This window comes from Sinocyclocheilus grahami, unplaced genomic scaffold, assembly GCF_001515645.1.
Source record: "Sinocyclocheilus grahami isolate Dianchi unplaced genomic scaffold, SAMN03320097.WGS_v1.1 scaffold1.1, whole genome shotgun sequence".
Taxonomy (NCBI): domain Eukaryota; kingdom Metazoa; phylum Chordata; class Actinopteri; order Cypriniformes; family Cyprinidae; genus Sinocyclocheilus; species Sinocyclocheilus grahami.
In genome coordinates this window covers 364,660-376,993 of record NW_015505180.1, presented here as the reverse complement: position 1 = coordinate 376,993, position 12,334 = coordinate 364,660, and the positions used below count along the sequence as shown (strand labels likewise).

At 34.3% G+C, this 12,334-nt stretch overlaps 1 protein-coding gene and 1 pseudogene across 1 annotated transcript in view; both read right to left on the bottom strand.

Annotated features, from left to right (window-relative positions):
• Window positions 1-5,137: 5,137 nt before the first annotated feature.
• Window positions 5,138-9,872, bottom strand: LOC107590071 (ankyrin repeat and SOCS box protein 13-like; annotated as a pseudogene).
• Window positions 9,873-10,138: 266 nt separating this feature from the next.
• The window catches only part of LOC107589987 (ankyrin repeat and SOCS box protein 13-like), a 5,262-nt gene continuing 3,066 nt past the window's right edge, over window positions 10,139-12,334 (bottom strand). Inside the window, exons 4-5 of the mRNA XM_016278613.1 lie at window positions 10,646-10,703; window positions 10,139-10,155 (exon numbers count right to left, since the gene is read on the bottom strand). Of these exons, the coding sequence (XP_016134099.1) occupies window positions 10,682-10,703 (22 nt within the window). The 3' untranslated portion in view covers window positions 10,139-10,155; window positions 10,646-10,681. The remainder of the gene's footprint in view (window positions 10,156-10,645; window positions 10,704-12,334) is intronic.

The following is a 12,334-nucleotide window of genomic DNA, read 5'->3' as shown; positions in this document are numbered from 1 at the left end:
TTTACTCCCATTTGTGGCACAAAAGACGCTGTAACCTCCAGCACAAAGTTTGAATCTGCAACTACTTTTATGAAAGGTTTTTCATAATAAAATACAGTGATAGAATAATACAGTAACAAAGCTATATCATGTAAATATTTCTTGAGTACAATATGGTGTATCACAACTAAAGTGTGTGTGTGGAGCGTGCAGTTTTTGAGCTGAGCTTGGCTTTCATGGCTGCGCTTCATACACACACATCTGTTTCTCATTGAGTCGGAATTCCTGAGTGGATCTGAGGTGATTTGTGCCTGGGAGCCTCTAAAGACAAGAAGCGGACCATCTCAGAACCAGAATCTGCTTCCTCTGCTTTTCCTGCTACTTTGGGTCACAATATTTTTTCTGAAAGCACATCTTCTAAAGCTATTCTCTGACAGCAGACCTTTGTTCCAGCACAAAAACTGCTCGGTTGTGTAATCAGGTGTGCTATTTTTCTTGCATGACAAGACTGAATGTCAACATGCAGCAACACAACAGCAATAAGCAGAAGAAATAATGAATATGAGGAGCTGACGGAGCTGTACACCCCGTTGGGTGAAAGTCTTCTGTTTTTGACTACAAGCTTCTGTAAAAATTAAGTGTCATTTTCTACTATGTGATGCTCAGGGATCAAAGGTCAGTGGGACAATCACCAGAATGTGATCAGGTGACTTTTGATCACAAAGCAGCAAGACTGTCTACAAACAAAAAAAGACTAATGGCTCAAATATAAAAGCTGCGGAGCCCCCTTGTGGCAATGAACAGAAATGGCACTGAATAGGCCTGCGTAGTAGTGTAACGTAATAAAATAAAATAAAATAAATGGATATTCATTAGTGCCTTTAGAAGTCAATATATTGTTCATTTTAAAATCTGAATCACTGGTATGGAATTTGGAATCCATAAAACCAGCCACACAACTGCCAATAAACTCAAATAAAATAAAATAAAATCTAGATAAAATAAATACATTGTTCATTATGAAATGTGAATCACTGGTGAACACTGTAACCGGCCAAAATCACAGTGAGGGTCATATTAAAATAGGATTCAAACAATATCCTTGTCAATTCTGTTGTTTTCTCAATGAGGAAGAATGACAATTGTTTTATGGCTTATTATTGAATATCCTGCTGGAAGACAACAGACAAATAAAACAATCAGGATCTTGCTGTAAATATTAACTTTACAATACCTTAATTACCTTAAACAAACATAATGAGCATTAAGCAAAATATTTTTGAACAGTATAACAGTAAACCTTATAGCACCGAATACTTTAAGCTTGTGTGAAAAGTATTCATGCCTTGGAATAACCAAACAAAAAGCCAAAAATCCAGCCAACACTGGCATGTCCAAACATTTTAGGCTATCTAGTACAGAACATCCATGAATTCCACAATCTGCTTTAAACAATTAAGACTGGTGAAAATAAAACAACAATCCTTTAAAGGCTGTTTTAAGATGAGAGCCGGATAAGAAGAAAAAGAGCAGCATTCTTTCAATAGCAGCTGTCATGTCTCTGTAAGCTTAATATCAGAAGAGCGTTAGCGCTCTAATAACAACATTCCTGCCCTCCCTGCTGCTCAGCTTCAGGTCAGACCCAGCGCTCCACGCACAGGAAGAGGAACTCATTTCTCCAGCTCAGTGAGAACACAAGCACTTGGACTTCATCTATTTTTGGTCTGGCTGCTATTTATAGAACATTCTGTACTTTATAAGAGGAGGAACACGGGATGTGAAGGGATCAGATGGATAAAGAGAACTTGGAGAACTGTGGGTCAAACTCACAAAACTAATCCTGACACCCTTTAAATGAATTAAGGGAAGGAGCAGTCAAACGAGCATCTTAGAAATAAATTAAACAAATCACTGGAACAAATCATTTGAACTCTGGCTTAAAATAAAACCGTTTTCTAATGATAAATTGAAGCTGTATAGTGTTAAAACCTTGCCTTTTTCTTTACATACATGCACTACTGTTCAAAAGTTTGGGGTTGGTAACATTTTTTATATTTTTGAACAAAGTGCTGCATTTATTTGAAAATATAGTAATAACGTGAATTTTTTAAAATAATTTTAAATAAGTTTCTTAATATATTTTAAAATATTATTTATTCCACTGATAGCAATGCTGAATTTTATTACTCCAGTCTTCAGTGTCACATGATCCTTCAAAAACCATTAAAATATGCTGATTTGCTTCTCAATAAATATTTCTTGTCTTTACATACAGTATATATGTATATGTATATATATATATATATATATATTAGTGCTGTCAAACGATTAATCGCATCCAAAATAAACGTTTTTGTTCACATATTTGTGTGTACTGTGTATATTTATTATGTACATATAAATACAAACATGCATGTATATATTTAAGAAAATATGTTATATATATATATATATATATGCACTACGGTAACATTTATTTTTATTTTTAGACAATGTTTCTTATGCTGCATTTATTTGAAAATATAGTAAAAAGAGTAATATTGTGAAATATTTTTACAAGTTTAAGATTGCTGCCATTATCATTATTTTATGAAAATATTACTTTAGTTTACATTGGAAAATATTTTTACATTTTTGGCAGTGTCGAATCAAATCCTAATGTATCAAATTATTTTCCTGCAGAATATTCCGATTAACTCAAATATGTTACATGACATCAGTTAAATAATTTGTAAAGGCTGTTTCATGTTGTCTTAAATATCTTTTCCTCACTTCAGACAAAATCTTAGCTGTAAGAACAGCAGTTGAGAATGGGAAACAAACATACAGACTATTAAATCCTTCAGCTGAGTTGGGATATATTACAACCGGTGTACTAATACAACAGTACTACTATAAAACACTGCTGGAAACGGGCTTCTGTCAGTGTCACTGTGGCGAACACGGACAATGAATATGGCAAAACGGTAGTATAACTCAAGCTGCTCATGTCATAATATGACTGCCAGTGTTTCCCCCAGGCCTGTGCAATAACCCTTAGTTCAAGGCGCTGTGATCTCCTATAATGAATCTCTAATAAGAGCATGAGGATGTTAACATGCTCATATCCAGCAATGCAGTGCGTTGTGCATAGTGTCTGTCGTCTGAGCGACTAATGTGCTGATGTATCCCTGGACTTCATTTAGCGGTCAGAGGAGTTCCTGAATGTAGATAGCTGCCAGATTAAGTTTCCTCTTTTTTGTGTCTCTATCTCCCGCTCTTTCTCTCCGGCAATATTTAGCAAACATATAATGGTTTTCATCAGTCCTAAATTCACCTCAGACACATTAAGACAACATATTTTGCAGCAAAGGACAGACTGTTCTGCTGAGAAGTGCTATTAAGAAGAGCTTCCTATTTATGTAATCCACTGTGCTTCTGTTACTTAAAAGGACAGTCCACCCAAAAATGAAAATTCTATCATTTACTCCATATGAAGATATTTTGAAAAATATCTCAGTGCTTTTTTGTCCATACAGTGGTTATTCTGGACCCCACTGACATTCATTGTACAGACAAAAACATCTTCAAAAATATCTTCTTTTGTGTTCCACAGAAAAAATAGTCATTCAGGTTTGGAACGACATGAAACTGAGTTAATAATGACAGAATTTTCATTTACAAGCACACTATTCTTTTAAAAGGCGAAGTGTGTCAATAGTGGTGCCATACAAAATTGCTAGAATGATAATTTGGATACATTAAAAAAATTACATAGTTCACCTATAAATCTCTAAAGTGCCAATATAACTGATATTTGTTGGAGAGATTTCAATGCTTCAAGTGTTTGTGCATCTGAGGTAAGAAGTCTTTCCACACTATCTGTGAACCTCTAAGGAAAGAATTCATTGGTGTAAGAGATAACTGATAATACGGTTAGGGATATCCAGGTTGGTCACCAAGTCCACAGCTTTGTGTCCAACATCGTCCTCAGGGCGATACGCCTCAGCTGCTGCAGAGAAAGAGGGTTACCTGCAAAAACACAAAATAGAATGCAGCATTAAACATTTAAATCAATAACATCTCAATGCAACACAATTCAGATTTAGATTTAGATTTAGCTACAGAAGAAGAAAGAACGTGAGAATGAGTCTATGATGACAATTGTGGCAACTATTTTGTATGGCCAGCCTTTCACTACATGGTAACATTTCTGATTCATTTCGACACTGCCTTCCATAGAAACCAAATAAAAACACATAAGTGAACATACCAGGAGATTAAACATTAAACAGCTTGATAAATGTAAAATATGAGCGCTCAAGATCACGACCTCCTGTCATATCATTTAATACACAAAATCAGAATGTTTGCATTCTCGTAATTTTTTTAGTCTCTAAATGCCATTACCAGGAAAATATTTATATGCTCCAAGGCCACGGTTTCTCATGAATCTGGTTTATATTCTGAAGACGGGCACTGGTGTGTTGTGCTTGGACTTGACTGGGTTGCGAATGTACCTTTGGAATGAGACTAATGATGGATTCCAGACCTACACCAGAATCCAACTTTTAATTTCATCATCATAAACTTCATTTAATTGTTTACAGCATCCCACCCAAAACATCCTGAGCAGCACCTAGGCAGCAGACCTGGCTGTGAATCACTGCTGCAACCATTGTAAAATACAACCACAGCGGCAGCATATCACTACAGCCAGAACACTTTACATTAACATAATATATTTTATTTTTTAAGACATTTTAAATCTCAGTGAGAGCACAGAGAACATACTAAACTTGTGAACTGTGAACAGATTCTTCATCATGCAAACCATATAAACAAACGGTAGGTTTGCTACAACAGCTTTTACATTAAGCCATGAGCGCCATCTGCTGGACACTTTCTATTTTGCCTTTTTTTAATTTATGCTGAAAATATTATATGAACTTTTTTTATTCTTTATTAGAAAACTGTTTTGCCTTTTTATTTTAAATGACTTAAAACACTTTTTTTGATTAGTTTCCAAAATATTGCAGAATATTAAACATTTAATTTTCATTTTACATCAAAACTGAAATTTTGAACATTTTTAAACTTTCAGTGTATTTCCAGATTTAAAATACATTTTTACATTTTGAATCCTGTACATTCAGACTGTCTAGTTTTTTTAGACAGATTAGTCAACTGGCTTCCTGTCATACTTGCCACAGGCGTAAATGTTGGCCCCAAACTCCACCAGCAGCTCAATCATATCCACATTGTTGGACTTGGCAGCATGATCTAAGGGTGTCTCGTATAGCCTCGTGGCGTCTACTTGCACACCTGCACACAATGATTTACGATTAAAGCTTTACTTTGGTGATTTCAGATCTAAACTACCTTCTTTAGAGGCACATTCTTCAATGTTCGCATGGCTGACAGAGAACTTTACTGTCTCACGGCTCATGGCATCTGGTTTTACCTGCATTCAGTAGCACTTTAACACACTCCAGGTGTCGGCTGGCACATGCCACACGTAGAGGAGTACCGTAGTACAGGTCATAGGCCTCCAAACTGGCTCTTTAGCAATCAATAACATTACCTGCATAACACAGATTACTCTCACATTATATGAAGGGTAGACAACTATTTCACTCAAAACCTTTAGTTCATGAAAATAATTATTTCTCTATGAATGTATAAAATTATCTTATATATTCTGTAAAACTACAGAAATGAGAAAAAGTCAATAAAACAATCAAAATTATTTTTGTACTTTTGATAATACTTTTTTAATTAAAATAAAATTTAAAAAGCAAACAGAACAAAATAATATTCAAAATAAAGCATACTCTATGAATCACATAAATAATCAAAGTAATACTCTGTGAATTTATAAGAATTACAGATTCTGTAATACTACAAAAACAGTATCATATACATAAATATACATAAAAATGTAAAAAAAATAATAAAAAAAAACGATATAAATTATTTTGGAACACTGTATAATAATTATATTTATAAAATAAAATGGACCACCACCAACATAACCAACTCATCAAAACAATTCATAATCTATGAATTTGTAAAATGACCTTACAGATTCTGCAATACTACAGACATTATATTTATGTAAAAAACACAATCTAAAATGATTTTTGAAAATAGTTTAATAATTACATTTAAAATTTCATTCATTTTAAAAATAAAATAGCCATCAAAATCATCAAAATAATTCATATTCTATGAATTTATAAAATTACCTCAGATTCTGTAATACTACAAAAAACACAAGAAGTCAATGAGACCTAATATTACATTTTTTTATACATTTAAAAAAATAAAATGTAAATAATAAATAAATAAAATACACTTCTACAATTTACACCAAACCAGCACACCTCCCACGCAGGCTTCATGCAGAGGGGAGGTGGTACCTGAGGAAAGGATGGGGTTGACTTTTGCTCCATACTCCAAAAGAAGCCTCACACACTCAAAAGTTCCCGACAGAGCACGCTTCATAGTAGAGTGCTGCCGTACACATTCCTTGCATCAACCTGCAACACAACCCCAGAAAACCCCATTTCAAAGCCAAAGTCAGTACTTAGAATAGACTTTTTAATAGGCCTTTTTAAGAACTGTATGTGTGTGACTGGCTCCTGAGCCCCTGCGTCCAGCAGGAGTCTCACACACTGCCTCTGTCCGCGGGCAGCTGCCTCTTGGAGGGGAGTGATATCAAACTCTGCAGCACTGACACCTGACCCTGATACGCAGCCTTATGAACCTGTCCTCTCTGCCCAGAAACCTTATACACCCAAAAATTACATATCAATAAAACCATAACCACAAGTCACAACAGATCATTTCTACTGTATTATTAATGGATGATATATTGTCATGGTACTAATTTTAGTTTATGGCGTGCTGTGAGATGTAGTTTACTTAAATAAAATAAAATAAAGGACTGGATACATTTGGACACATATGTAGAAATGTGAGTGTATTTTTAAACTTTAAGACTCGGGACATATGGCACACCAGATAACACATTACAATAACTTTAAGAACATGAGCAATACATAATGGTTAATAGACAGACATTTTTATAAGTTAATTAGGTAAACATATCATGAAAAGTTAAGTGCTATTTGTTTAATATATCTCGACGGAACCCCTAAAGTGCCTTCAGGACCTCCTGGTTGAAAATCAATGGCATTTATTTTAATAAAGTATATCACAAACACTTTTTGAGCAAAAAAAAAAAAGAGATAAGTTTAACTTATAAAACAATACCTTTAATATAAAAGGTATTTGGACACCTTCTAGTCATCAAACATTAACATGTTCACAGCTGGTTTAAAAAAAAAAACTGATTTAAAAGTTAAACTGATCTTGAGTTGTACAGGGGCAACAGTAACAAACAGTTCTATTATTTGTACATTTACACTGCAAAATCTTTCAAGGCAATGTAGCACATTCATTGAAACCAAGTCATCACAACTCCACTTAAAGCTGCAGTCCGTAAGTTTTGCCTCTTTGTCGCCATCTCTGTTTGAAAACCTGCAATTGCAGCTGTTTGTGGAATTATCTTCCTTGCATGTGTTGTGAGCCGACACGGCTCCAGTGCGGATTGATCTAATGTTTTGAGTAGTATGTGTGGCAGTCAGTCACCGCACCGGTGTAGATATTGTACTCAGGAATCGCAGATTCTAGCCTACGTCTTGGAATATATGACCCAAATAAGAATTTTCACCGTATATTGTCATCTGAACAAGTAAGTAACAAGTCTGTCACATTTGTTCTGACCAACTGAGGAAAAAAGCATTACAATAAATCGTGCTACCAATGGTGATTTAATCTAAATTAGCTCATATCACATCAAACCGTGCAAATTATTATTATTGTTATACTTTCTTCTCAAATTGTTAATGTTAACAACATCAGCATTACGTGACTATGTTAATATTGTGTATATAAGCGAGTAGACTTCTAGATTTTCTAAAACAGTCTAATCTCTAATTGTCATAGCAATCGAATTTCATATTAAGAAATTCTTTTAACCCAAAAAGCAAATTATGCTCCCTTCGAACTGGTTGTTTTTAAAATACAAATCTTGTGTAATCCCAGGTTATCTGTAATCAGAAGCACATTTAAAACTGGAATATAATTTAATTTCATTCACATGTGTTTCATAAACACATTGTCTTTTCTGGATTACAATCCGCCATCAAAATGATCAATTTAATTATTTTAGGCTTTAAAAAAAAGGCTTTATACGATCCGCCACCTGCAGGATCCTCACATGCGATAGCCTAGTAGCCGGGACAACTTCTTTATGTTTATGAAAACCTACCTGTACCACTCAAATTAGAAAACTTTATTATAAGCTAACTGTTGTGAATCGGGCTAAAATAAGGCGATAGTTTTGAACACTGGCTGGTTATGTACCAAAATATTGCAGAATATTAAACATTTAATTTTCATTTTACATCAAAACTGAAATTTTGAACATTTTTAAACTTTCAGTGTATTTCCAGATTTAAAATACATTTTTACATTTTGAATCCTGTACATTCAGACTGTCTAGTTGTTTTAGACAGATTAGTCAACTGGCTTCCTGTCATACTTGCCACAGGCGTAAATGTTGGCCCCAAACTCCACCAGCAGCTCAATCATATCCACATTGTTGGACTTGGCAGCATGATCTAAGGGTGTCTCGTATAGCCTCGTGGCGTCTACTTGCACACCTGCACACAATGATTTACGATTAAAGCTTTACTTTGGTGATTTCAGATCTAAACTACCTTCTTTAGAGGCACATTCTTCAATGTTCGCATGGCTGACAGAGAACTTTACTGTCTCACGGCTCATGGCATCTGGTTTTACCTGCATTCAGTAGCACTTTAACACACTCCAGGTGTCGGCTGGCACATGCCACACGTAGAGGAGTACCGTAGTACAGGTCATAGGCCTCCAAACTGGCTCTTTAGCAATCAATAACATTACCTGCATAACACAGATTACTCTCACATTATATGAAGGGTAGACAACTATTTCACTCAAAACCTTTAGTTCATGAAAATAATTATTTCTCTATGAATGTATAAAATTATCTTATATATTCTGTAAAACTACAGAAATGAGAAAAAGTCAATAAAACAATCAAAATTATTTTTGTACTTTTGATAATACTTTTTTAATTAAAATAAAATTTAAAAAGCAAACAGAACAAAATAATATTCAAAATAAAGCATACTCTATGAATCACATAAATAATCAAAGTAATACTCTGTGAATTTATAAGAATTACAGATTCTGTAATACTACAAAAACAGTATCATATACATAAATATACATAAAAATGTAAAAAAAATAATAAAAAAAAACGATATAAATTATTTTGGAACACTGTATAATAATTATATTTATAAAATAAAATGGACCACCACCAACATAACCAACTCATCAAAACAATTCATAATCTATGAATTTGTAAAATGACCTTACAGATTCTGCAATACTACAGACATTATATTTATGTAAAAAACACAATCTAAAATGATTTTTGAAAATAGTTTAATAATTACATTTAAAATTTCATTCATTTTAAAAATAAAATAGCCATCAAAATCATCAAAATAATTCATATTCTATGAATTTATAAAATTACCTCAGATTCTGTAATACTACAAAAAACACAAGAAGTCAATGAGACCTAATATTACATTTTTTTATACATTTAAAAAAATAAAATGTAAATAATAAATAAATAAAATACACTTCTACAATTTACACCAAACCAGCACACCTCCCACGCAGGCTTCATGCAGAGGGGAGGTGGTACCTGAGGAAAGGATGGGGTTGACTTTTGCTCCATACTCCAAAAGAAGCCTCACACACTCAAAAGTTCCCGACAGAGCACGCTTCATAGTAGAGTGCTGCCGTACACATTCCTTGCATCAACCTGCAACACAACCCCAGAAAACCCCATTTCAAAGCCAAAGTCAGTACTTAGAATAGACTTTTTAATAGGCCTTTTTAAGAACTGTATGTGTGTGACTGGCTCCTGAGCCCCTGCGTCCAGCAGGAGTCTCACACACTGCCTCTGTCCGCGGGCAGCTGCCTCTTGGAGGGGAGTGATATCAAACTCTGCAGCACTGACACTTGACCCTGATACACAGCCTTATGAACCTGTCCTCTCTGCCCAGAAACCTTATACACCCAAAAATTACATCAATAAAACCATAACCACAAGTCACAACAGATCATTTCTACTGTATTATTAATGGATTATATATTGTCATGGTACTAATTTTAGTTTATGGCGTGCTGTGAGATGTAGTTTACTTAAATAAAATAAAATAAAGGACTGGATACATTTGGACACATATGTAGAAATGTGAGTGTATTTTTAAACTTTAAGACTCGGGACATATGGCACACCAGATAACACATTACAATAACTTTAATTAAGAACATGAGCAATACATAATGGTTAATAGACAGACATTTTTATAAGTTAATTAGGTAAACGTATCATGAAAAGTTAAGTGCTATTTGTTTAATATATCTCGACGGACCCCCTAAAGTGCCTTCAGGACCTCCTGGTTGAAAATCAATGGCATTTATTTTAATAAAGTATATCACAAACACTTTTTGAGCAAAAAAAAAAAAGAGATAAGTTTAACTTATAAAACAATACCTTTAATATAAAAGGTATTTGGACACCTTCTAGTCATCAAACATTAACATGTTCACAGCTGGTTTAAAAAAAAAAACTGATTTAAAAGTTAAACTGATCTTGAGTTGTACAGGGGCAACAGTAACAAACAGTTCTATTATTTGTACATTTACACTGCAAAATCTTTCAAGGCAATGTAGCACATTCATTGAAACCAAGTCATCACAACTCCACTTAAAGCTGCAGTCCGTAAGTTTTGCCCCTTTGTCGCCATCTCTGTTTGAAAACCTGCAATTGCAACTGTTTGTGGAATTATCTTCCTTGCATGTGTTGTGAGCCGACACGGCTCCAGTGCGGATTGATCTAATGTTTTGAGTAGTATGTGTGGCAGTCAGTCACCGCACCGGTGTAGATATTGTACTCAGGAATCGCAGATTCTAGCCTACGTCTTGGAATATATGACCCAAATAAGAATTTTCACCGTATATTGTCATCTGAACAAGTAAGTAACAAGTCTGTCACATTTGTTCTGACCAACTGAGGAAAAAAGCATTACAATAAATCGTGCTACCAATGGTGATTTAATCTAAATTAGCTCATATCACATCAAACCGTGCAAATTATTATTATTGTTATACTTTCTTCTCAAATTGTTAATGTTAACAACATCAGCATTACGTGACTATGTTAATATTGTGTATATAAGCGAGTAGACTTCTAGATTTTCTAAAACAGTCTAATCTCTAATTGTCATAGCAATCGAATTTCATATTAAGAAATTCTTTTAACCCAAAAAGCAAATTATGCTCCCTTCGAACTGGTTGTTTTTAAAATACAAATCTTGTGTAATCCCAGGTTATCTGTAATCAGAAGCACATTTAAAACTGGAATATAATTTAATTTCATTCACATGTGTTTCATAAACACATTGTCTTTTCTGGATTACAATCCGCCATCAAAATGATCAATTTAATTATTTTAGGCTTTAAAAAAAAGGCTTTATACGATCCGCCACCTGCAGGATCCTCACATGCGATAGCCTAGTAGCCGGGACAACTTCTTTATGTTTATGAAAACCTACCTGTACCACTCAAATTAGAAAACTTAATTATAAGATTACCGTTGTGAATCGGGCTAAAGTAAGGCGATAGTTTTGAACACTGGCTGGTTATGTATTTGCTCAAATATTGATTTCGGATCATTTTTAACCAAAAAAAAGTTACGGACTGCAGCTTTAAGTAAACAGGTTCCATAGGGTTATAAACTCATAGGGTTATTTATAAATAATTAAATTAAATTACTCACAAACTTAAGACTTAACAAACTGCAGTCCATTATAGCTTTCGAAATCAAATATGTCTCTAGGGAACTTTTTTATACATTTGTGATTTATAAATGAGGTAATCAATGATGCGCTGTGAAATGTCCAGTTTAGGGATCAGTTCCAAAGCTCTGGTGCCCAACACAGTCCTCAGGACGATACGGCACAACTGCTGCAGAGACAGAGGATTACCTGCAGAAACACAGAACAGCAGATTAAATACTCTGAGACATATACTGTATAGCACCAATGCAGACTGTAACACACTCTCATAGTGCCGCAGACAGAGAGTGGCAGGAGATTCTGGTTTTGTATAGTCTCTAGGTTTGTGACCCAAGTTATCACTTATGTTGACATCTCCACCAAACTCCACCAGCAGCTCCACTCTC